The sequence below is a fragment of the Marmota flaviventris genome, chromosome 10, assembly GCF_047511675.1.
Source record: "Marmota flaviventris isolate mMarFla1 chromosome 10, mMarFla1.hap1, whole genome shotgun sequence".
Taxonomy (NCBI): domain Eukaryota; kingdom Metazoa; phylum Chordata; class Mammalia; order Rodentia; family Sciuridae; genus Marmota; species Marmota flaviventris.
This window is the reverse complement of record NC_092507.1, coordinates 1,046,496-1,071,044: the sequence shown is the minus strand read 5'-3', so window position 1 is coordinate 1,071,044 and position 24,549 is coordinate 1,046,496. Positions and strand designations below refer to the sequence as shown.

The 24,549-nt window shown below is 60.5% G+C and overlaps 1 protein-coding gene across 1 annotated transcript in view; it reads left to right on the top strand.

The window, feature by feature from the left end:
- Morn1 (MORN repeat containing 1) overlaps nucleotides 1-24,549 on the top strand; it is a 49,662-nt gene that overhangs the window by 16,530 nt on the left and 8,583 nt on the right. Inside the window, exons 9-13 of the mRNA XM_071618537.1 lie at nucleotides 5,302-5,425; nucleotides 5,860-5,996; nucleotides 19,160-19,296; nucleotides 19,399-19,475; nucleotides 19,613-19,703. Of these exons, the coding sequence (XP_071474638.1) occupies nucleotides 5,302-5,425; nucleotides 5,860-5,996; nucleotides 19,160-19,296; nucleotides 19,399-19,475; nucleotides 19,613-19,703 (566 nt within the window). The remainder of the gene's footprint in view (nucleotides 1-5,301; nucleotides 5,426-5,859; nucleotides 5,997-19,159; nucleotides 19,297-19,398; nucleotides 19,476-19,612; nucleotides 19,704-24,549) is intronic.

Here is a 24,549-nt window from a genome sequence, read left to right as displayed (position 1 = left end):
TCACCCCAAGAGTGAAGGCGCCTGCCTGGACTCGGATCTGTTGCACTGGTCTGTGTGTCCACCTTATAAGGTAAACCCGGGATCTGCCAGGACACTCCATCTTGAGCACCGTGGCCTTCATTACCCTTAGGAATTGGAGACATCGCCAACCTTGTTTGACTTTTCAAAATGGTTTTGGCTTTTCTGGGCCCTTCCTGTTTCCACATAAACTTTAGAGTTGACCTGTTGATGTCTGCTGGACTCCACTGGGGATGGGGCTGCATCCCGGGGTGGACCGCCATCCCAGCGGCGGCTCCTCACGTGGTCGGAGCTCTGCTTTCTCTCCCAGTGTTTGACGTTTTGCACGCATGAGTCTTGTGCCTCGTGTTAAATGAGTCGTTAATAATTTGAAGTTTATTATTAGATGTCTGATTAAATTATTTGATTAGTGTGATTATTGATGGTCACTCATGAATCTGATTCATTCTTTTTGTGCTATTGTGAAGGGGATCGCCTTAACTTCATTTCAAATGCTGGCTTCAGGTGGGTTTTGAGTGTGGACCTCGCGTGCTTCAGCTTGGTTGGACTCAGTTATCAGCGCTGGTTTCTCTGAGGATTCCTCAGGAGTCTCCAAACCCATGGAATCGTGCAGTCTCGACCCACTTACAGTCTTCCCCCTCAGCCTGAGGGTGCCGTGCTGAGCTCTCTGCTGCTGGATTGCCTTTGGAGAAATGTCTATTCAGATACTTTTTTTTTTTTTTTTTTTTTGGTGGTGGTTGTGCTGGGGACTGAACCTAGGGCCTTGTGCATGCAAGGCAAGCACTCTACCCACTGAGCCATGTCTCCAGCCCCATTCTTGTGTAGTTTTAAGAGTTCTTTACATGTATAGATTTAAGTCCCTATCGGACACCTGCTTTTCCCCATTTTATGGGCCATCTTGCAGTTTCTTGATGTGACCCTTTGAAACACAAAAGTTCTCTGTTTTGTGGTAGTACTGGGGACTGGACCCAGGGGTGCTTTACCACTGAGTCACATCCTCAGCCATTTTTATTCTGAGACAGAGGATTGCTAAGTTGACCGGGCTGGCCTTGTACTTGCCATCCTCCTGCCTCAGCCTCGCTGGTTGTTGAGATCACGGGTGTGCCACCAGGCCAGCCTCATTTCCTTGTTTCTGCTCACTGTAGACTTAATCTGCTCTCCTTTTTTCTAGTTTCTTAAGGTGAAAGTTAAGGTCATTCGTTTCAGACCTTGCTTTTATAACATAAGGGTTTATTGCTATGAATTTCCCCCGAATACTGCTGTAGCTGCATCCTGCAAAGTTTGAGACGTAGTATCTTCATTTTCATTCGGTTCAAAATACTTTCTGGTTTCCTTTTTAATTTCTTTTTTTCACCCATGAGTTATTTACAAGTGTGTTGTTTCCGTTCCAAATATAGAGCTCTTTCTGCTATTGAATTCTAACTTAATTCCATATGGTTAGAGCTATACTTTGTATGTATCAATTTCTTTCAGGTTTAATTGAGAATTTTTATGGGTCAACTTCAGTAAATCTTCTGTGTGCACTTGAAAAGGATGTGCATTCTTTTGTTGGATGGAGTATTATATGAATGTCAATCAGGTCAATCTTCTTTTTATAGGCTGAGCATTCCTAGTCCAAAAATCTAAAATCTAAAATCCAAAACTTTTTGAGGGCCAATGTTTTAGATTTTAGAGCATTTCAGATTTGGGATTTTTTTTTTTTTTTTTTTTTTTTTTTTTTGCATTAGGGATGCTCAACAGATAAAGTCCTTGCAAAATTTCCAAAATCTGAGAAACTCCCCAACCTGGGACATTTCTGGTCCCCAGCATTTTGTGTAAAAGATACTGAGCCCATGCTGGCATTTGAGTTTGGTGTACCCTTGCTGGTCTTTGGTCTGCTTGTTTCCGTCAAATGCTGAGAGTGACATATCGACATCTCTGACCCTCGTTATGATCTTTCCACCTCTGCCTTCGTTTCCGTCCATTTCTGCCTCTGTACTTTGAAGCTGTTATGGGGCATGAGTGCTTCAGGTTTCAGGTCTTCTGATTACTTTACCCCTCGTCCGTGAGGAATCGTCTTCTTCACCCCTGGCCGGGTCTGACGCCCACTTCCTGTGACATCAGTACAGCGACCTTCCCCTCCTTCAACCATGCTAACCTGGGCTCTCGACCCGCCTTCTCCTTTGGGCCCATTAGTCTCACCTCCACCGTGAGAACTTGGAGGCATATGCCGCTGGGTCTTGCCTTGGATTCCGTCTCTAACAGTCTCTGCCTTTTAACTGGAGTCTTACGCCTTTCATGTTTGATGGGATCATTGAGGTAGTGGATTCAAGTTCACCCTTTGCTGTTTCTCGTTGGCCCAGGTGTCTACCCTTGTGTCCATTTCTGTTTTGAGCTGAGTTTTGTACACTGCTCTGTGCCTTCTCTGATGGCTCCTTCCCTGGGACTGTTGCTCTGTTACTTGAGGGTTGCTCTAAGGTGACAAGAGCGTTTTAACTTACCACAGTCACCTTCAAGTGATTTCATTCCACGTCACACTCAGAACTCTGTGACAGTCTCCATTTTCCTCCACTCCCAAGCTTTATGCTAATATTTTCATACACTTTTTACATCCACATATATAATAAGCTCCATGACATAATGGTGTTATTTTTTAATATTTTTTTGATGGTAGGTGGACACAATACCTTTATTTATTTATTTATTTTTATGTGGGGCTGAGGTTTGAACCCAGTGCTTCACACGTGTCAGATGAGCGAGCTGTCACTGAGCCACAACCCCAGCCCCACTGGTGTTATTTTTGTTGAAAATGCCACTTATCTTTTTTTGTGTAGCGGGGATTGAACCCAGAGGGCCTAGCCACCGAGCCACATTCCCAGCTCTTTATAGTTTGTATTCTGAGACAAGGTCTCCCTAAGTTGCTCAGGGCCTCACTAAGTTGCTGAGGCTGGTGTTGAACTTAACAATCCTCCTGTCTCAGCCTCCCAAGTTGCTGGGATCCCAGCATGTGCCACAGCACCCATCCACCTATTTTTCAATAGTATTTCATAAATAGAGAAAAAAATCTCATCTATACACCTAACTCCTACGTCTGGCCCTCCGGGCTCCGTCCTGTCGATCCAGATGACTCACTCCGTCATCCCTCGTGGTGGAGGTGGCTGCTGGTGAATTCTCTCAGCATTTCTGTGTCTGCGGACATCTGCATTCCACCCTCCGATCTCTAGTCGCGTTGGCGGGCACAAGCCCCCAGTGGGCTGAAGGCCTGGCTCCACTGCTCCCCAGTTGGCCGGTCCCCAGGAGAGGTCTCCTGGTCTCTGTCCCCGTGGCCAGTCACTCGGGCAGCCCTCGCCTCTGCGGCGGTCTGGTCATGATGCGGCGTGCGATCGTTCCTCGTGCCTCTTATGCTTGGGGTCTTGCTGAGCTCCTCACACCTGTGAGTTTATAGTTTTCATCGGATTTGGAAGCTCCCGGCCGCCAGCCATCCCTTCTCGCGGTTCTGCTGCGGCAGCCTCTCGTGCGCAGCCGGGGCGAGCGGTCCGCGGTCCCTCCCTCCCTCCTCTCCTTCCTTTCCTCCCCTTCTTGCTTTCTCTTTCTTCTCTTTTCTCTGGGGTTTCCTTTGCTCTGTTTCCGAGTCCCGGGACCTGTCCTCTGTGTCGTCTGGTGAGAGTCCGTGTTTCTCGCCCCTCGCGTCGCCGTGCTCAGCCCAGAAGCCCAGCTGCCCTTGCTCCACCTTCTGCTCCAGGCTGAGCCCGCAGCCCAGCGCAACGCCCACCTTCCTGGTGTCCTGACTGCCGAGGCACCGTCACTTCCAGGTCGGCTTCGACCTACTTATCTATTTGTTTTTTAAGATCTCTAATTTTTTTCCTGTAGTTGTCGATCGGCCTTTATTCTATTTATTTATACGTGGTGCCGAGCACGGACCCAGCGCCTCGCACATGCCAGGCGAGTGCTACCACTGAGCCCAGCCCCAGCCCCCCAACTTGTCTTTCTCCTCCTTATGGGCCACCTTCTCCTGCATTCTTTGCATACCTGGTGACTCTGATTGGGTGCCAGACATGGTAAACTCTGCCTTCTTGGAGCCCGCTGTCTGCCCTCCTGTGACTGAACTTGAGCTTGTTCCAGGGCAGAGTGAGCTACTGGACAGTTGGATGCTTTGGGGCTTTTCTGACTGTTAGGCAGGTCTGGAGGAGAGCTCCATCTAAGACCAGTTATCCCCTACAGGGCCCTCTGAGGACTGCACTGGACTGTGCCCAGTCCCCCGTGACTTCCAGCAGGGCTTGGGGGAACGACCCCTCTGATCGGGGAGCCCAGGCCCTGTCTCTCTTCTTCCTCCAGGTGGCCCTTTCCTTGGCCTGACAAGTCTCTCAGTGTGTGTGCTGACCTGTGCTGTCTCCTCGCTGATGCCGTGTCCTTGACTCCATGCCTTGTCCCCCAGATTCTCAGCTTGTTTTCCTCAACTGACAGCATTTTCAGGGCAGCTTCTGGGGTGTGAGGTGACCCTCTCCCTGCCACCCCAAGGGGGAGCCCCCCGGGTCTGCCACTTCGTCTTGAGTTTCTTCTAAGGCTTCGGGAACCTGGTTGCTCCCCAGGTCCTTTGTGGTCTGGAAGCTGGCCCCAGAGCTCGGCAGCAGCCCTGGGACACAGGACTGGTCACCCTTCCCGCCTGCGCTCCCAGCACGTGCTTCTCTCGGGTCCTCCAAGTGGGGCTGTCGGGTTCTCCAGCCCTGTCCTCAGGCGCTCCCTGCAGCCTGAGGTTTCCCGGGGCCAGGAGCCATGGACAAGAGCAGCAGTGTCCACCCAGGACTGCGGGGGAAACAGGTCCACCACAGGCACTCACTGTGGTGCTGACCAGCCGAGGGCAGCGGTGCAACATGGTGAACCCACGAGCTACTTAGCAGAGACAGGCCCTCCCAGGGCGTGTGGGCGGTCAGTACGCTGAAGACTGAGCTGGAGATTTGGGGCCCAGGGTTCCATCTGCAGACGGCAATGTCCCCAAGCATTCTCCAGGCCTCCTGGGGCAGGTGACAGAGCTGGAAGACCCAACAGAGAGGAGTGCAGGGAAGGAGAGCAGCTGGGTGCTGAGGGTTAAGGCAGAGATACTGGGGTGCATGAGGAGGCCCCGGAGATCCCAGGGCCGGGAGACCGCTGCAGGACAGACCCAGGGGAGGCCACCCAAGCTGAATGTGGTCATGCTGAGTTGAAAATGGGGTGTGACAGGCCCGGGGTGGGGTCCGGCTGAGCCCTTGTCCACGTTCCTACGGGGCTGCCGTCTAGGGCCTTGTTCCCCAACTTCTCTCCTGGAAGGTGAGAGTGGCCGGGTCCTGAGGATCTCCGCCGGCATCAGATACGTGCAGCTCCCAACCTATTCCGAGGTCAGCTTTTTCAAAGTGGATGAAGACCACCAAGAGACGCCCATGCAGACGCCATTGTGAGTGACGGTGACACCAGGTGACGCCTCACTGGGGCTGGAAAGGCAGGGGAGGAGTCGGGCTGGAGGGAGCCACCCACATGTTCCCATGGGCCAGGACCAACGCAGGATGTGACCTGTGCTGCAGCAGACTTGGGAGGGTGGACATAACGGCACAGGGAGTGGCCAAGAGGAAGGGCAACTAAATAGCATGGAGGGCTGGCAGGCCTCGGGGAGGGGACCGCAGGGCACTGACTGGCCCTTCTCTCTGGCCTTAGTTGGTCCCTGCCCAGCAGGCATCTTGGGGTGACCCACACAGCCCCCCAAGGGTGCCTGGATAGTGCTCCTGGACTCCAAGTCTCAGCCAATACCCAGGGTAGGGCCAGGCCACAGGCCTCCCCTATACTGGCCTCTGGCCCTGACCCTCAGGCCTGACCTGGGTGTTCCCTTCCCAGTGGGTTCCAGTGCATCTCCTATCCCTTGTCCACCCCCACCTTGCGGGGCCTGGAGCCCAAGGCTGCCCAGGAAAGTGCCGGAGATGACTCACCACTCATGGAGGGAGATCAAGGGGACACCCCCAGTGGCCTGGCTGGTGAGTGGTCAACAGAGCAACTGATTGGCCTGGCGCTGCCAGCAGTGAGGGGCATGTGGCCAGTCAGGTGCCCGGAATCGGGGCAGGCGAGAAAAGCCCCCCAGGGACTGGGGCACAGAGGGTCTGGGGGACCAGGGCTCCGGCCTGAGCTGGCCTCAGAGTTTCCACTGCTGTGACCAAGAGCGGTTTTGGAGGATGGGGAGTTTGCGTGGGGCTCAGGGTTTGCGAGGTCTGAATCCACAGGAGGCCTCTCCATGCTCTGGGCCGAGGGGAGGCCAAAGGCCACGGGGAGGGCGTGGAGGAGGAAGGCAGCTCAGGACAGGGCATCAGGAGCCAGAGCTCTGCTCACCAGGGACAGTATCGACCCCGTGGCACGCCCCTGTGCCGGCCTCCTCCAGCCGCCCCACCTCCAGGCGTCTCCCAGCTGATCCCTTGTGTGCATCAATCTGCTGACTGAGTGAAGGCTCTCAAGACCCAGTCACTTCACCTCTGAACCTTGCACTGTGTCACACAGGAGCTTTGGGGGACACCTCACATGTCATCTGTAACAGCAGGAGACAAGCAGACCCCTTCCAGGGGCGAACAGCCGGGTGGGGAGCGCTGCCCCCTGCTGCCCCCTGCCGCTGTGCCCGGGACCCTCCAGCAGACATGGACGAGGCGGGCCTCTCCCTGGCAGGCTCCTCCTTTCCCCAGGTGGCCCAGCCCCTCCCGAGACCCAGGTCCCCACCCCTGCCCAACCCGTGTCCAGCCTGTGGCCCCAGCTCTGCACGCAGACCCTCCTGCCAGGGTGCTCTCTCCCTAGCGGTGGGCAGAGGCTTGTCCCTGGCTCTGCTGCTGCCCAGGAGGGGCACCTGAGCCTCCGGACACCTGCGGCCTCTGAGGCCCTGTGGGCGGGTGATCTGTCCTTGCCGGGTGGCTGGACTGCTTTCCATCCAAGAGCATGAGGAGGGAGGCCGGCCTCGGGCTCGATCTTCATGGGGGCTGCAGGCTGCAGGGACAGCTGGACCCCAGCATCTGGGGAAGGCAAGTTGGTTGGCTGTGGCAGGGCTGCGGGTTCTGAGGACAGGCGGGACCTGGCCCGTGTCCCCCTGTCGGCCTCCTCCTCAGTTATGGAAGCCATCTCTCAGCTCCGGCAGAATCGCTCTCACAGTTCAGTGTAGAGATGCTCCCTGGGCGCCACGCCTTCCGCTCCTAGAGACTCAGCACCCAGTTCCAAGGGCGCGATGGAATCCAGGCCCCGGAACACAGCCATGGCTCAGCGGGCCCCTCTGTGGCCGCTCCACAGGGAGGCTCAGCGGCTGGTCATCGTTCTTCTATGTGTGTGACCTTGGGCCCTCCCCACGGGCCACCCCAGGCGTGGTCCAGAGCAGTGGCTCACTCTCGGGGAGACTCAGGCTTCCCAGGACACCGGGGTGTGCGTGGGTGTCAGCTGCAGGCTGGAGGGGAGCTGGGGACCTGGGTACCCTTCTCTCGGCTCCCTGGGGTGGCTCTGCTCAGCCCCCACACAGCACATCCGGAACTGAGCCCCCCACGACCTCCAGCTGAGCCTCCGTCCTCGGTTTCCTCTTCTGTCAAATGAGGGTCACAGCCCCTTGTGGCAGGAGCAGAGGCACACACCGCCCAGGCTGTCTGCGGGCACACCTGCTGGTCCCCACCTTGCCTAGGAGGGGCCCGGGGCGGGAGGGGCTCTCTGCCTGTTTCCACTTTTCTTTCCAGGAAAAGGGCTGGTCGCCCCCACACAGCAGGACCACTGTCCTACCCCGGCCTCCACGGCCTGTTGGGTGGGCATCTTCGCTTGGTCCATCTCTTGGTGGTGGCCCTGGGGTGGAGGATCCGGAAGGGGCAGGTGGTCCTGAACCCACAGGAAGCTGTGCACCACGGAGCCCATCCCTCAGCCTCCCACCAGACCCCAGGAGGGCTGTCACCATGGCAACTGACTCACCAGCCAGCCCCGGGGCCCTGGACGGAGCCCGAGCACACCTGTGCAGACAGGTCCGCCGCAGGGAGCCGCGCGGCCCAGGCTGGATGGACGCGGCAGAACCAGGCGTCCCCGCCCGCTGTGTTTGTCTCCCTTTACGTGACCCCACAGAGGACAGACTCAACCCAGGGGAACTGTTCACCCTCCTCTCCAGGGAGCATTCAAAATAAGCCTCTCCGATTTCTTTCTCCCACTGAAAGTCCTACTGAAGGTCCCGCACCCGCTGCCGAGGACCCCTGGGGCGCTCTGCAGCCCGCTGTCCACCGGGCAGGGTGCTGGCCAAGGTTCGCCAGCCACTCCAGCTCCCGCACCCCACCCACCCTGGAGCAGGTGGGCCTCCTCCTCAGGCATCCTGCAAAAAGAGGGTGAAGGCCTGGCCAAGCTCAGTCCGTCCTGCCGAGGACAGTGCCCACCGTGGGCAAGAGGGAGCCTGGAGCTGGCACGGCTCCAGCAGAAGAGAGGTTGGCGGCCCTGTGCCAGGAAGCCTGCTGTGACAGCCCAGGGCAGGAGCCCTCTGCTGCGCACCCAGCTCTGTCTCCCCAACGCTGGACCCTTCCTTGGCCAGCGGGAAGCAGGTGTGAGTCGGCAGGGCTCCAGCTAGTGTGGGGGCCGGGAGCCCCGTTCCAGGAGGTCTGAGCCCCACCCTACAGAGACTCCAGGACCAGGCAAGACCTTGCAACCAGCCACAAGGGGTCACTGGAGCAGGTGTGTGTCCACTACCTGAAAGAAAGCAAAGACTCCCGTGCGGGGAGAGAAGCCAGGAATCGTCCCTTGCAGACTCACCTCTGTCCAAGGGAGAACCCGCCCGGAGCCCCACCCCACACTGGGGTGTGGGGTCCCTGTGGTGGCACCCTCCTCCTTGCCGCACCTTTGCCAACAACCTGGGAGTCCTACGTCTGTGGTTCTGCCTGGCGAGTCCGGCCAGCCTCTGTGCCTCCTGGGGTGAAGGCTAGGTGCCCTTGGGCTCCGGACAAGCAGGCTCTTGCCCCGTGTGCTTGGATGTCTTGGGAGGTGGCCGCTCAGCCACTGCCATCAGCCAGAGCTCAAGAGCAGGGCAGGGACGAAAGCCCCAGCAGCTCAGGTCACGGGGATCGTGCAAGGCTGAAACCCAGGGGGCTGGCAGACCCCACCAGGGCCAGCCTGTGGAACCACCTAGATGGCTCTCCCGCAGGGATCGAGGGCAGGTGCGGAAGGCCCGGGTCCTTCTGTGACCTCATCAGGCACCAGCTCAGCGGCCGCAGCATGGCCAGGCCTCAGGGTGTTTGTACCCAATGGCCACCTCTCCCTGCAGCTGATCTGGAGGTGGAATGGGGGGGCATGAACCCTTGCTAAATTTGTCTTCAGTATGGGCAGGCTGTGTGCTTGCAGCACAGTGGTGACCAGAGGGAGAGTGAGGTCCCTCCCCAACACAGGGGACTCCAGTTTGTGTTTCCTGTTCTGCTGCTGTCATCTTTATGTACCACCTCATGGCCCTAAGTGGCTGCACAAGCTCCAGCCAGGAGGCTCTGTTCCAGCTGGCAGGAAGGGAGAAGCATAAGTTGCAGAACTTGGTTACATGGCCACAACCACACCAGGCCACATGAAGAAATACAATGTGCCAAGAAAGATGAGGCTCTGTTATCAGAGAAGAAGGGAAGGAAGGCCCTTTGCCGAATAGACGTCCAGTCATGGACTTATGCCTCCTGGGCACTGCTAGATGCACAGGAGAATGTGGCAGTGTCCAGCCGCCTCTGCAAGATGAGCCCCAGGAGAATCTGTAACTGAGGCTGCCCCGACCGTGACCCGCACCGTGCCCTGCGGTACTGGCCACAGGACTGTAAGGCCAGCTGTGGGCTGCGGGTTCAGCAGTCAGAGCCCGGGCTGCTGGTGAGCAGGCTGCTTGCTCTGTCGGAGCCGGGCATGTGGGAGGCGGCTGTGTGTGATCATCCAGGGCACGGCTCCAGGAACGCAGGCGCTAGGGGCCTGGCATGGAGCTCACGCAGCGCCTGAGGCCAGCCTGGCCTTGGCCAGGTGGGGCCGGTGCCAGGTGGGTGCAGTGGGCCTCGGTGGGGACATGCTGCTCCCTGGCCCCACCTGCCACATGTGCCCTGGAGGACGAGTGACCCGCCAGCTCTTCTCCACAACCCTGGATGCACTCACTCGGGGCGGTGGGGTTTCTGTTCTCTGTGGCCAGGAGTTCAGGCGCCTGGGGAGGAGACGGGAAAGGGCACCGGCCCCCGGGAGAGGAGCTCCACCCCAGTGAGGCTCGGGTGAAGGCAGAGCAGGGGCCGCGTGCGTGCGTGCGTTTCACAGCACGGTGGTGGTTTCAGCGTGTTCCTAGGGCCCGGTGCCAACAACCCGGGGCGGGAGCAGCAGGGCCCCAGCTCACCCTCCATCTCTGGACTGCAAGAACAGGGCCACATCCGTTTGCAGGACTCTCCCTGCCTTGGGTGTGACGCAGTGGCTGCGCCGTGGAGCTAGGCACCACTGTGCGTGAAGGGGGCACCCGCCTGTTGGTCCAGGCCCCTGGGTTCCCCAGTGGCACGTGCAACCCTGCCCCCACAGCCTTGTCCACTGCCCAGACCTTGAGGCCCCTACCTGCAGAGATACACCCCTGGGGTTTGCCCAGCACCCACTGGCCCTCAGGTGGACCGGGCTGCTCTGGATGCCCACCCTGGCCCACACCTGGCCCGGCTGGGACTCAGCAATTAAGAAAACTCAGCCACTGTGGGCATCCCTGGCCCTGGCCCGGCTGGACTCGGCAATTAAGAAAACGAACCTTGCAAAAACTTGATTTCTGCTCATATAAATAAGGAAATGAAGAGAGAAGCATTTTTCTCTTTCCAGGGGACTAATGTCAGTAATATGTCATTGCAAAATGCAGTCTTTCACTATTCTGTTGATACGAACTATCTCAGCTGCTCAATTGTCTTTAACTTTGCAATAGACGCCTTTCATTTTGTTGGGGAGGAGAGACGATTTCCTAGACGTGAACTGTTGCCAGATATTCCAAACCCTGTTCTGGATAAATTACAGCACCCAGATTTTAGCAACAAAGCACGCTGATTTTATATTCAGCAGGGTTTTTATATTTAGTCTCTTAACCTTTCGTAATTCCCACCCACGGCTTGAAGCACAGAGCCCTTTTGTTTTGTGTTCCTTGTTCTTGGTGGGGCGTCCGCCTCAGCCCCCGTAATTTGGGCCCATTGACTCATAAAGCAGGTGCCCCTGATTGCAGGATGGACACTGTGGGCCCCGGAGCTCAGACAATCCCCTGAAATTGGATTTGGGAACCCAGAGGAGCCACACAGTCAGAGAAGGTCAGATTGCTTTTCTTCCTTTCTTTCTTTAATGCACAAAACCCTCCCGGTGAATGCTTCCAGTTGGTTTGAGTGCTTTCTCTCTTTCACACGTTGGACAAATGGTTTTGAGTGTATATCAGATGGGATGTATAAGGAATCAACCATTATTGTAAAATGATTTTAGAAATCAAGGTGCCCTCTGTCGCTAATTCAGTCTTGCCAATAAAAGGGGCGGAATGTGTGGCAGAGAATTTCTGGAAATTTCATTGCCTCGTGGGACGATACCACGTTTTAATATTAATCGTCTGTGGTTGATCACGGCCGAGTAGCACCAGAGCCGTATTTTCAAAGGAAGTTTGGGCTATAAATTCTTTTTCTAGGAATCATATCGTGCAGAGGGAATGTCCCAGAAAAATATAGTATAAAAAGATATTGTGTTGCTTCCAATGCCAAAACAGTGGATAAAAATGGAAATTCACTCAGACGTGGGTGTGTGTCTGTCCAAACCACAGCAGCAGGGTGTGGGGGTGGGGCGGGGCAGGGTCCCAGGTGACTGCACGGAGCAAGTCCTTGTGCCTCCCGCAGCAAGTCAGGGTGAGGGCGGAGCAGGGAGAGCCCAGCGTGGCAGGGGACTCGTCACCTCTGCCCCCCAGGGTTCAGCTGCCTTGCTGGACAGCTGCTCCTTCAGGGGAAAGCCTGGTCCTTCACCGCCTGCCCTCGCAGGCCATCTCTCCTCTGAGGTGCTCCCTGTGCCCCCTGCCCCCTCAGCCATCTGATGTCAAAGCTGCTGAGTGCAGCCAGGCAAGGGGCACGGTGGGGGACCGTGGGGGACCGTGGGGGACCGTGGGGTGGAGCCGGGAGCCCCGTGGGGCAGGAAGACACTGGAGAGCCTGGAGCCCGGGGCTGAGCAGGGCTCCGTGTGGGGCCAGGGTGACGATGGGGACAGGTGACACTGGGGACAGGCCAAGCAAGGGCCTGCGCCGTGGGCTGCCGAGCGGGAACCGGCAGGCGAGCTGGGGTCTGCCTCCCTCAGAGGCAGGCTGGACGTGGCGTGCACCAGGGTGTGCTCGAGGGCGCGCCCAGAGCAGCAGCGCAGCAGCCCTGGCCAGGCTCAGCCCTGGAACAGGGTTTCCAAGCTGTCACGGCCCACGACTGAGCACTCAGGGTCACTCCAGGGGAACTGGGCTGCACGAAATGACCACACGGAGACAGAGAGACTCTTCTTTGGCTCCTCTGACCCTCGGGGTCCCTGGAAAGAGAGCGAGGAGCACGTGTGAACCCTCTTATTGAGAGAAGCCATGCAAATGAGGCCAGGGGTAGGAGTCCAAGGAACAGTGAGTGCAGCTCAGCCCATGGTGACGCCTGCACCTGGAGCCAGCCTTGCTATCCCAGCGGGGACAGCGCCCAAGTCCCACGAAATGTAGTGACTGGCCAGAGCCTCGAGCAGCAGGGCTGGAAGGTGTGGTCATTCGGAGTGGCTCCCCACAAAGCACTGTCCCCTGAGGAGAACCTGAAGGTGGGCGTGGCCATCAGCTGGCGGGCAGTATAGAGGATGGCACCAGCCATGGAGTGGGCACCTCCAGGAAGCCTGGGGCACGTGGGGCACTCAGATGAAGGGCGATGGCCCAGGCCAGAGCAGAGTCGGGGCCTGGACCAACAGGAGTGAGCTGGGCAGCGTGGCGCGTTGGGTGGTGGCCTCAGCCCCTCCCCAGAGTCCTGGCCACAGAGTACAGGGGACCCAGCAGGCTCCCGCCGCAGACCCTGGCAGACAGGGCTCCACATCCACGGTCAAGGACGCGCGAGTTCCCGCCCCGCCCCACGGGTGGGCCAGTGCGCGACTCTCCCGCCAAAGACACACACCCTCCATCCTCGGGTGACAGCGCCTCGGACGAAGCCAACCGGGGACTTTCCCCAGGAGTCCTGGCCAGGGACCTGCGAACGTCAAGGAAAGGCCACCAGTGCTCTGGACGGAGGGGAAGAGGAAGACAGAGGGACTTGGTGCCACATGGGACCCCACCAGGCCGGTCTCCACTGTAGGGGATGTGACTGCAACAACCGGGAAGCCTGGACGGTGCACGTGGAACATGGGGGGAGAGGTCCTGGTTTGTAGGAGGCCTGCTGCGGGGGTGGGGTCAGCAGCTCGCTCTCCCGCGGCTCGGGGAGTGTGTGCCCAGGGCCATGGGCCGGGCTGCAGATCTGAGGTGACCTTTTTATTGGCGGAACCCGGGGACTTGCACTGTAGGCCACTGCTCGCACCACATCCCCAGCCCACGAGGAAAGAAGAAAACGCCCTCTCCCAAGAGGTGTGTGGTGCCCAGTGTTCTTGGGCATGGTCCTGACGCGGGCAGATGGCCAGCTGCCCTGGCGCTGTCAGCCCATCCACCTATGTAGCAGGAACCTGAGGCCTCCTGGGCCTGGGTCCACGCCAGGACTGAGGGGGCCGCGTTCCTACCCATGGCAGCGCAGCGCAGCAGGCCAGGCCCCCGGAGGCTCCTCCTGCCTCACAGCTCCGCGCCCCGCTCTGCCCCTCCATGGTGCTCCTGGCCGCTGCCTCTCCATGGCCGGCTGACCACTGCTGTGCTGCAGTAGGTGACCTCAGGGCCACCCAGGCTGGGCAGGCACCAGGAGAGGCTCAGGAACAAAGAAGGCCACACCTGGGCATGGGTCGGGGACAGCGGGTCCCGGGTGTGCCCACTCACCCACTGACTGGGCATCTCAGGGTCAGGTACAACCTCCTCTACCAACCACTCCGTCCACCTCCATGTGACGCTGGCACCCGCTGGCTCTGAGCCTGCTTTCTAGTGTCACCTGGCCAGCAGTCTGTCTCCATATGACACTGGCCCTGCTGGGCGGCTGTGGTCCCGTATGCCACGGCTCTGTGTACCCTCAGCAGCCTCCCTGCTGTGGCACTGCGACAGGAGATTGGCCGGGCTCCCTGGTCACCACGGCGTCTCGGGCCGGGGCTCTGCTCAGGCTGTCCTGGCCTAGGGCTGTCCTGCTCGGCCTCTGCTCTTGTGAAGTGACTACACCCTCAGAGACCCATGGGTCACCCAGTTTCTTTGGCCTCTGTCCCCGTCAGCTATCACACTGCCTGTGGCTGTCCACTGGCCAGTGGTTGGATCTTGGGTTGGGACTGATCAGGGTGTCCACAGTCCCGTGGGGAGTGGGGGGGTCTTGGCTCCAGGCTTGGGCACTTGCGGGGTAGTGCTGAGACTGCTGCAGGAATGAGGCAGTGCCCAGCCTGCCCCTAGGCAGCCCTGCCCCTTCTTCTCACTTCCTGCTGCCCGCCCAGGCTGGGGCTACTGCTCCTGAGTGGGTTGCCTCCAGAAACTGAGAGTGAGACCCAGAGAGACCCAGGCCCTGCTGGCTGGCGGCGGCTTGCCCCGGGCGAACGTGGGGGCCCAGCACAGCCTCGGGAGTGAGGCGAGCAGGGTGGCACAGAGACAGTGTGGGGCCAGGAGCAGTGGTGGCCACGGCTGCTGGCGCTCTGGGGGCATCCGTGCGGCATGCTGTCGTCCAGATGCGCAGAGGGGATTTGGGCAAATGGAATCAAGCCCATTCTCTGTGCTTCAGGAAGCAGGTGGCCGCCAGGGCTGGAGGGTGCGGTGGCAGGGGCCACAGGCTGCTGCAGCACACTGCACCACCTGCTAGCACCCCAGGGATCCGGGAGGTGGCTCTCCGCAGCGGGGTGCCTGCAGAGCAGTGTGGCCCTGGACCTGAGCGGGCCGCGCCTGGGTTTCTCGTGAGGGAAGTGAGCATAGCGGGCGAGGTCAGCGTGTAGACCATGGAGAAGGTGCCTGGCAAGACTCCGTCCTGGGCCACGTCCCTGCTGGCCCCTGGAGGGCTGGATGAGGACCACGGGTGGCAGCCCAGGGGAAGAGGAGGGCCCGGGGACCCTGGATGCTGGGGGAGGCGCATGCAGGGAAACCAACAGCCACAGGGACCGATAGAGGAGGACGTGCCCTGTGGTCTCTGAGTCAGTGGGGATGGCACTCCATCCACTGAGGGCAGCCTGGCCAGGCCATCCCTGGCCACAGCAGGTTGGATGGGCGGACAGTAGAGAGGAGGCCCCTGGCTGGTGGCCTAGGCAGGTCGCGAAGGCCTAAAGGTGCCACCTGGCCCTGCACAGCCCTCGGGGGCTTCAAGACCCCACCCCACATGTCCGCACTGCATGGACGGCTCTGCGTAGCTCGCGGCTCTGGGCCTCCTGCGCCAGGCCCCCCAGTGAGCGCAGCTCCTGGGCTAGTGGAGTCCACCTTGAAGACTGACGCAGTGTGTCTGGTCACCTCCACGCTGGGCCACTCTCTTCCCCTCGGGGCCAATAACGTTTTATCTTTTGAATTCGCTTAAATGAAGGAAGCACTTGGGCCGGGGCCTGAGCTCCTCCTGGGGCGCCTGAGCCGCGGCAGCCGTCCGTTTCGCAGTGCTGGCTTCCCAGCCGGTCCGTCCCTGCGACCCTCTGCCTCCGCCTCAGCGTCCTACACAGGTGACTGGGGAGTCTAATTGACTCAGCTGTAAAAGGATAATTAATTGACATTTCCCTCCCGGAGAGGTCAGGCTGCCCGCTCCCATCCCTGCGCAGCCTCTCCCCAGGACGCCCTCCCTCGGGTGCCTGCCGACCTTTATCTTGCTGATAAAGCCATAATTGTTGTAATTAGTATCCACATAAAGGCTTTGGAAGTCACTCCCAGAGCTGGCCCCCGGCCTCAGGGTCAGCCTGGCTGGAGGGGTGTGGGTTTGGAGGCCAGGGCTGGAGAAGCCCAGGACTGCTCCGGGAGCCAGCGAGGACACCGTCGGCCTCCCAGCCCCTCCCCCAGAGCACTGGCAAGGTGGGCCTCTTGGTGTCTCGGGGCTCCTGGGGACCCATGGAGCACGCAGTTGGGATCATGCGCACAGCATGTCTCCCAGCCTGGCAGCAGCCACCCCATCTGGGGCTGGAAGACGTCCTGACGGCGCCCTGGAGGACGGCACTGTGTGGGCTCCTGGACAGGCTCAGCTGCCCCCACAGCTGCCCGACGGCCGGCCCTGTGTCGCCAGCCGCCCCTCACAGGTGCTCGGGCGTGGCCTGTCAGAGACCACCCTGCTGAGTGACCAGCTGTCCACTAGACGGAGGAGTGGAGGGCGCAGCGACCCAGCTGCACTGCTCTCCAGGGCCAAGGAGCAGGGCTCTGGGCAGGGGAAGGGCTGCCCTGGGGACAAACGGACAGAGGGGTGAGGGCCCCAGGAGTCTGGCCCAGACGAAGGCAGTGCCAGGGAGGGTGGCAGGGCAAGGGCAGCTGGAGGGGTCCCAGAGCCACCATGTTTGGGAGGCAAAGTCAGTGTCCTCATGCCACTGCTGTGGCACAAACCGCGGGGTGGAGGGAACAGGCTGGGGGTGACTGGGGGCTGACCCCCGCTTCTGGCTGCAGCACTGGGGTAGGAGCCGACGTCGGGGGAGTGGCGGGCAGATTTGGGGGTTGCGTCTGACGTCTGTGGGAGGGACACGTGGAGGCAGCGGGTGGCTAGCAGCAGGGAGAGCCCGCGTGGTCAGCGTGGCTGGTGCAGTCGCTGCGGGGAGCCGGCATCTGGGTGAGTGAATGGAAGAGCAAAGCCCAGCCGTCCCAGGGCCCTCGGTGTGGTCAGGTGGCCTTGCTGGGGAGGGACTCCTGGATCCACAGGAGCCAGACCTGGAAGGTTCCTCTCACTGCAGTGGCCGGGTCCCTGCCAATTCAGAGCACCCAGGGATGGCGGAGGGGGAGTGGCGCTGCAGTCCCCGGAACAGGCCCTCCTGGGCCCCTGGTGCTCCAGGTTCTCTTCCTGCGGTGCCACCAGGTCAGGGCTCCGGGAGGGCCCGGGGGTTGGGCCACGGCTCCGCGGCCCATCTGGGCAGGGTGACAGGGCTTCACTCTCTGGTTTCATGAGATCTGACTGCAAATGCCTGGCCCAACTTGGTGGCCCACAGACAGCAGTTACTGTGACATTCAGGGAAGGCACAGCTTCAGACAGCGCAGGTGAGCCTACGGCCGAGAGGTGGACCCTTGGGGCTCGGTTTGGACACACATTTATTTGCTCAGCAGAAACTGTGTCCCTTCTAACCCCGCACCTGAGAATGGCATGTGGCAGGTAAGGCCTCAGGTGCTGCCAGATGTGAGCCAAGCATCATCAGTGCTCCCCAGCTGGGGCCCGCCGGGCTGTCACCACCCAAGGAGGACACGAATGGCTGGGGTGTGGGTGAAAGCCGGCCTTGGCACTGCCAGAGTCATCCACAGATCCCTGGTCCCGTTGGCACCCTCGGCCTGCAAGGAGCCTGCAGTGGGTGAGGAAGTGGAACCAGGCCCTGGCAGCTCGGTGCCCACTGCTGCCCAGGCCACGAGCAGCACAGGGATAGCTGGGGACCGGGGGTGGAAGATGCAGATAAAATTGTCCTTGCCAAAGGAGGGACTGCTCTGGATAATGCACCACGAGATGAGATTAAGACACCTCTGAGAGAAATAATTCCCCCACCTGCAGCCTGGACGTACTGTAGAGGCCTGGCTCCCCACAGCAGCTCTGTCCCTCTCCACAGAAGTGGGACCCTGGGGAGGGGACATTAATGCCTCCAGCCCCAGGAACCCATCCAGAGCACACACGAAAGACACCCCTCCACTCACCCACGACTCACCACTCACCAAGGGAACCAGCCCCAAGAGCCTCGAGTGGGGTCCTGCCTGCAGACCCCGCCCCATCTGTCATGTCCCCTGCGTCTAGTGAAGCTGGGTCAGACAGACTGGGCCCCGGCCAACCCCTCACCAGGCCCTGCTCCATCCCTGCCTGGGTGCACCCCCTGCTCCACCTTCCATCTGCTACAAAGCACCATCCCTTGTTGTCCCACTGTGTCACTGCCTTGGGGACCCTCCATTATGGCTGAGGCCACTGTTCTCGCCCAGGCTCCCCCTTCAGAACCTCCCTGCCTCCAGCCTTCTCAGGAATATCAGGGTGGAGGCTGTCAGGAGGGTCCTCAAGCCCAGCCCCCATGGGAAAGTGGTTACTGATGCATGTGCATGTGTGTGTGCGTGTGTGTGCATGTGTGTGTGTGCGTGCGTGCGCACACACATGCACACACCCCGGGGGCTCCCAGGACCCCTGCACCAGCCTAGCATTCAAATGCTCACCCTCTGCCGAGCTGCTTTCTGTATCAGAGGAGGAAGGGGGTGCTAGGGCTGCAGCCCCAGTGGTGGGCAGGCAGCACCCCTGATCCCCCACACCTTGGGACCCTGGAGAGGAGGGAGCCAAGATGGGCAGGGTCTGCAAAGGGCACCAGCCCTCTGCCCCCTGCAGGCCTTCTGGGGCTGCTGCCCCTGCCTGAGCTCCTGCCTCTATCTGCGGTGGTTGGGACCTACATGAGGCCCAGCTTGAAGTTTCCCATCTCGCCCTGTGGAGAGAAAAGGGCTTGCCTCGGCTTTCAGGGCGAGCACCAGCCTCTCTGTCCTATGTCCCCGCCAGGCCTTAAATAAAAGCTGAACACCTTGGCTGAGAGAAGTGGAGGTGCGGCCCTCCCAGCCCAAAGCTGGCCTACGGGGAGCTATGCTGGACCCCAGACAGGGGCGGAGGTGTGGGATCCCAAATACACCCACCACAGAGCCTGCCTGCCCTGTCTACAGTTCCCTGTCTACAGTTCCCTGTCCACCCTCCCTGTCCACCCTCCTGTACACTTGGCTGGTACAAAGTGAGACACAGGACCAAGGTCCATCCTTTGCTGGGTTCCACCTTCTGCCCGCATGGTCATGGGAGCTGGCGGATGGCCAGCTCCCCGGGCTGTCTCCCAGCCCATGTGGCCATCTGCACCCAGCCCGCCCCACGCCCGAGACACACTTCAGAAGAGCTTTGTGGAAGGTTCTGGGCTGTCTGTTTCATGACTCAAGGGTCCTTCCTTTCTTTCCTCTCAGCCAGGGGAGGCCAGTGCCACTGTCCTGAGGACCTTCGGCAGCGGGTGGAGCAAGGCTGTGCTGAGTTCCCGGACCTGCTCCTTGGGCCTCCTCCTCCTGGACGCCAGCCCTTCCTGTTCCTGCACAGCCCTCATGAGGTAGCACAGGCTCACTGCCCACACAGTGGGCATGTGTGTCCATGGAGCCCCTGGCCAGGCCTCTCTGAGCCTGCTTCTCTCTCCTCCTGCTCAACCCTCTAGAAGGCTGGCAGTAAGCCCAGAGGCAGCCTGTGCCCTTTGGAGATGCCCACCGCCCAGGAGGCTGCAGGAGGCAGCAGGTAGGACAGGTGGACTCCACTCCAGGGGTTCCACAGGGCCAGCTCTGGTCTTCCCACCAGGTCCTGGGGGAGCCTTTGGCTCACCATCCCCTGGGCATGGCCCTTTGCCCCCCACATGCCTCAGTCTCCCCTGACAGAGGACTGCACAAGCAACGGGTCTTCCTGGGTGGTGACCAGGAGAGGCCCACAGTGCAGCTGCTCAAAAGGGGTCTCTTCCAGGGACTGGTGGTGGGAGTGCAGTTCCACTTGTGTCTGGCTGACAGGGGACAGCATTCGGCCTCCTGCAGCCTGTCTCAGGAAGCCTGCCCCCCAGCACCCTGGAGAGCCCTGGGTGGAGCAGAGCCAGGGGCTCCCCAGGCTTCACCCAGCTGGGGAAAGGTCCACGTGAGGCAGGGGCAGCTGGGGAGGGGCTTGCGAGCTGGTCAAGTTTCCTCAGCCATCTATGCCAGGCCAGGTGCGGTCATACCCAAGTGGGATGCCATAACCAGCCCATTTTACAGAGGAGGAAACCGAGGGTCAGGGTCTTCTCAGAGTTCACCAACAGCTTGCCCAAATCACGTCTGGATTTTTGTCTGACAACTAGAGGGCTGCCTGTCAAACTATGGGGAAGCCAGGAGCCTGGCGCTCCTATTGCCGGACTAAGACCCCCGGGCAAGGTGGACCCCCGCAGCCCTCAGCACCAGCAGGCAGGCCCAGGAGCTAGGGAGGACGGGGCGGGTCTCTGGAAGAGCAGCGGGCACCCACCGCCACCCGCCAGGGGTTCCCTCTGACCTCCGCCTGATGGAACCTGGAGGATTCTGTGAGAGGCGCACTCTGGCGACCCTGCTGCGCAGCGTCCTCCCAACCGGGCGGGGCCGGGCGGGCGGGGCGGTCCGAGGTGGGCGGAGCCATGCGGGGCGGGCGGGGCCGGCCGAGGTGGGCGGGGCCGGCGGAGGTGGGCGGGGCGGCCGGCCGAGGTGGGCGGGGCCGGCCGAGGTGGGGGCGGGGCCGGCCGAGGTGGGGGCGGGGCCGGCCGAGGTGGGGGCGGGCCCGGCCGAGGTGGGCGGGGCCGGTCGAGGTGGGCGGGGCGCGGGCGGACCTCACTGCCCCTCCGACTCTCAGAAAAGAGCTCCGTGGGCCGTGGAGGGCTCCGGGCACCCCGGGTGCCCGGGCGTTCCCACGCCCGCGCTCCGACCCGCAGCCTCCTGGGCTTTAGGTCCCGGGGAGCAGGCAGGAGCCACCGGGAGCATGCCGCGAGCGCCTCCCTGGGAGCTGGGGACCGCGTGGAGAAGCCCCAGGGGAGTCTTCCAGGGGAGGTTGGGGACGGAGGAGGCGGCAGTCCACGCCCGGCCGCTGCTCCAGCGATCAGACTGCTCGTCGCTGACGCCGGGGGGTGGGCCAGCGGGGACCCTGGAGGCTGGCACGGTGTTGGCGCGCTGACAAGCCTTGGATGCCCTGCGAGGCGGCGCTGGGACGAGAGCCGCTGCCAGCGGGGTGCATCCCCAGGCGGCTCCGGGTCACTTTCGCCAAGCCGAGACGGAGCTCCTTTCTCCCAGCTGAAGCACTGACAGAGAAACAGCCGAGATCCGGCCACTGAGGAGCTCCTGTCCCCCAGTGGGCCTGAGGTGGCTGGAGCCGGCTTGTCCCAGCAGGAGGCTGCTGCTGCCTGCTTCCTCCCCAGGAAACGGAGGGGCCCCAGCTTGTCCTTCCGCCTGCCCACCAAGGGCTTCCAGGAGCCCGAAATTAAACATCCACACACTGGGGTTATTGTGACCCGGGGAAGACAGGGAGCACATCCGACTTTCCAGCCTTAAAATGATCCCAGCTCTTGAGTGGGCTTGCGTCTCTCCCAGCCTCAGGGGTTCCTGGGGCTGTGATGCTACGCTGGCACCGGGCTGGGCACAGGGCCTCCTCTAGGCCAAGGTGAGGCCGGTTTTCCCTGGGAGCCTCTTCGCTCTCTGTAGCCAGTCAGAGTTTTCTGGATTTAGAAACCCCGGAGCGATTTTTAATCCTGAGTTCTCCCAGAGTTGTTCTCCCTCTAGGGAGGGGGCCAGCTGTGAGGTGCACCCCTGGGGCCCTGGCATGGCTTCAGGTTAAAGACGCCTCTGAACATTCCCGTACCAGCTCCCCAGGCCTCCCTCCAGCCCCGTGGCCTCCACTGCCCACACACTGCACACTGACCTCAAGTCACCTTCCAGGGACTCCCCAGGTCTGTCCCCTGGGGGCCACTTAGTCTCTGTGGGTGTTTGTGTGACACCCTTGCCTAAGAAGAAAGGGGGGAGCCTCAGGCAGGGCCCACCCCAGCCACATCCCCAGAGCCTCCTGCACTCCCACCAGCCCCCTGTGGCAATCGCCAACCCAAGGACCCCACCTTGCAGAACTCAGGAAGCCGTGCTCTGAGCACCCCAGCCTGTGTCCAGTCAGAAGCAGGAGCACCTTCAGAGCCCACCTCTGGTCTGCACATGAGGAACCCAGGAAGTTCTGAAGGTGTCATTCCTAAGAGTCCCTCTCCCAGGCAGGGTGTGCAAAGGGCTTGCTGCCTACCAGTGGCCAGGCAGGGGCTGAGGAATGAATGCTCCTGACACTCTGTCCAGGGCAAGACCCCTGTGGTGTGGGAGGGAGGCAGGCCAGGGTCTCCACTGTCCTCAGGACTCAACCCTCACCAGCAGGAGTTTGAGCTCGGATTCTGCCACCAGTGCCCAGAGACCCTCACTCTCCCTGCCCACACCAGGAGCAGCTGCCAGCTGACCTCTCCATCCTGCTCACCTCTGCACCTTCTGTCTAGAATGTTCTTGCCACCCCACCCAACACATGACCTCCCCTTTCCAGCTTAGTGCCCAGTTTCCGGAGGAAGCCCCTTTCTAGCTCTTCCAGGGGCCCTCAGAGATCGCCATCACTGGTGACCCCCCATTTCCCTTATGTGGAGTGAGGCTTGCAGGGTCACAGCCTCCTGTCCAGCCCAGCCAGGTCAGTCACCGCCCCTGGGATCACAGTTCATAATTGTGCCTCCTCGCTCTTCCTTCCCACCCTCCTACCCCCCTTCCTCTCTCCCTCTGTCCCTCCTCCCCCTTCCTCTTTCCCTCTCTTCTTCTCTCCCTCTGTCCCTCCTTCCTCCGCCCTCCTTCCTTCTCTGGTCTGACTCCATCCCAGAGTGAGCTCCTTGGAGGGAGCAACTGTGGGTGTGGAGAGGAACAGGGGACAGGGGAGCCTGGTGGCCTCACCCTGTGGCAATAAACAGAGTTCAGCCCCCAAACCTCCCCCCAAGGGATTCAGCCCACAGCCCAAGGAACCCAAGGGCCATGGCTCTGTCCCTCTGGTGTCCCCAGAGCCACTGCTGGGATGTTTTCCCTCCTTTATTTTAAAATATTTACTTTTTAGTCTTCAGTGGACACAACATCTTTATTTTATTTTTATGTGGTGCTGAGGATCGAACCCAGTGCCCCACGCATGCCAGGAGAGCACGCTACCGCTTGAGCCCCATCCCCAGCCCAAAACCTCTCGCCAGTGCCTTCACTGGCCCGCAGGCCTAAGATGCGGGCATTGAGAGGCTGCAACAAACTGTTACAATGTGTCTCCTGCTTGGCCATCTCAGCCAGTTGGCAAGCGTTGGCTCCATCAGGGTTCCAAAGTTGGGGACAGCTTCACCAGGTGATGATGCAAGGCAGGCGTATGTGTAAGGCTTCCAAGTGGGGACACCAGCTCTGTTCCCTGTGTGCCACCCACCTGGCCCAGCAGAGCTACTCCTCATACCTTGCCGGCAAAGGTCAGGCAGGCCGTGGGCCGCCCAGGAACCCTGCCATCCCTAGGGCAGAAGCTGAGTTTCCAGTGGCCTAAGGGGCTCCTGCGTCATCCCCTAAGTGGCCGTTGAGGAGTGGTCAGGTCAGTGGCAGCCTGCCTGGCGTTCAGCATCAGTGGGAAGAGGCCAGCGGGGCATGGGAGTCGGCTTCTGTGTCCCTCCCAGGAGGTTCGAGGTAGGGACGGAGCAGAGTCCAGGTGCTGCCATCCTGCAGAGGGGCCAGGTGTGGGCCAGAACAGGTGGACTCACTCTGCCGCTGGCATCCAGGAACAGTGGCCACAGGTAGCCAGGCTGGGCTACAGTCTTGGGGACCCTGTGGCCCTCATAACTACAGTGTCCCCTCTCTTGCCACTCTGTAGACGGATGCCACCCTCAGCACCCAACGGCCTACTGGGGAGGGCAGGCAGTTCACAGCTTCCCTGCCTGTGCTCACCTGCTGGACACCCTGGACACCCCAGCAGACCTCACTTATCCTCCCCCAAAGCAACCTTTGCCCACATCAGCAGCCACTGCTGTATCCGAAGATTTCCCACTATAGGAGGGAGTGAGAGGGCGCCCCTGCACCTCCCAAGAGTGACAGGGACACACCAGCCTGAAATTCCAGAGGAGCAGCTGGCTCGGAGTCACAGGAGGGAGGAGGGCCGAGTGCTGGAGAAGCCCTGGCCTCTGCCTCACCTCCAGCTTCTGTAATCTCTCCTTGGCTAAGAAACGTTACCTTTGTGTTTCCTGAAGCAGGGGTCTCGATGGAGGAAAGAGAGGCAGAGGGTCCCACAAACACCATGCCCCAATGTGGGCACAGTATCTGGGCATAGAGGTCCGTGCCTGGCTTGCCAACCCAGCCTCACGTGTGAGGCCTGCAGACCAGGTCACAGTGTGCAAGATGGCCTGACAGGAGGGAGCCTGCAGCAAGGGCCCCACATGGACAGGCCAGTGCAGAGGTACTGGACCCATCTGCTAGGAGACCATAAGCACCCCTGCTCCTGCTGTTACTCCTGCCTCTGATAAGATCAGGGCCACCCCAGGCCTTGCCACGCAGAGTCCAGGCCTGCCAGGACCGCGGCTGCCCGTCTGGAGCCACGCTGCAGACCTGAGGGGATCCTGGGCTCCAGGAGGGCTCCTGTTGCCTCAGGAGGGGCTGCTCGGCATCCTCAGAGTCCAGGCCCTGAACTGCTGCCTCACCATGCTCCCTGTGCCCAGGACTGGCTCAGGAGAGGGAAGCCGGGCGGGCGGCCTCCTTGAACGGGTGGGTGGAGGCTCCCGCAGACCTGGCTGCCTGCTTCCCCGGGAGGGAGCACGTTT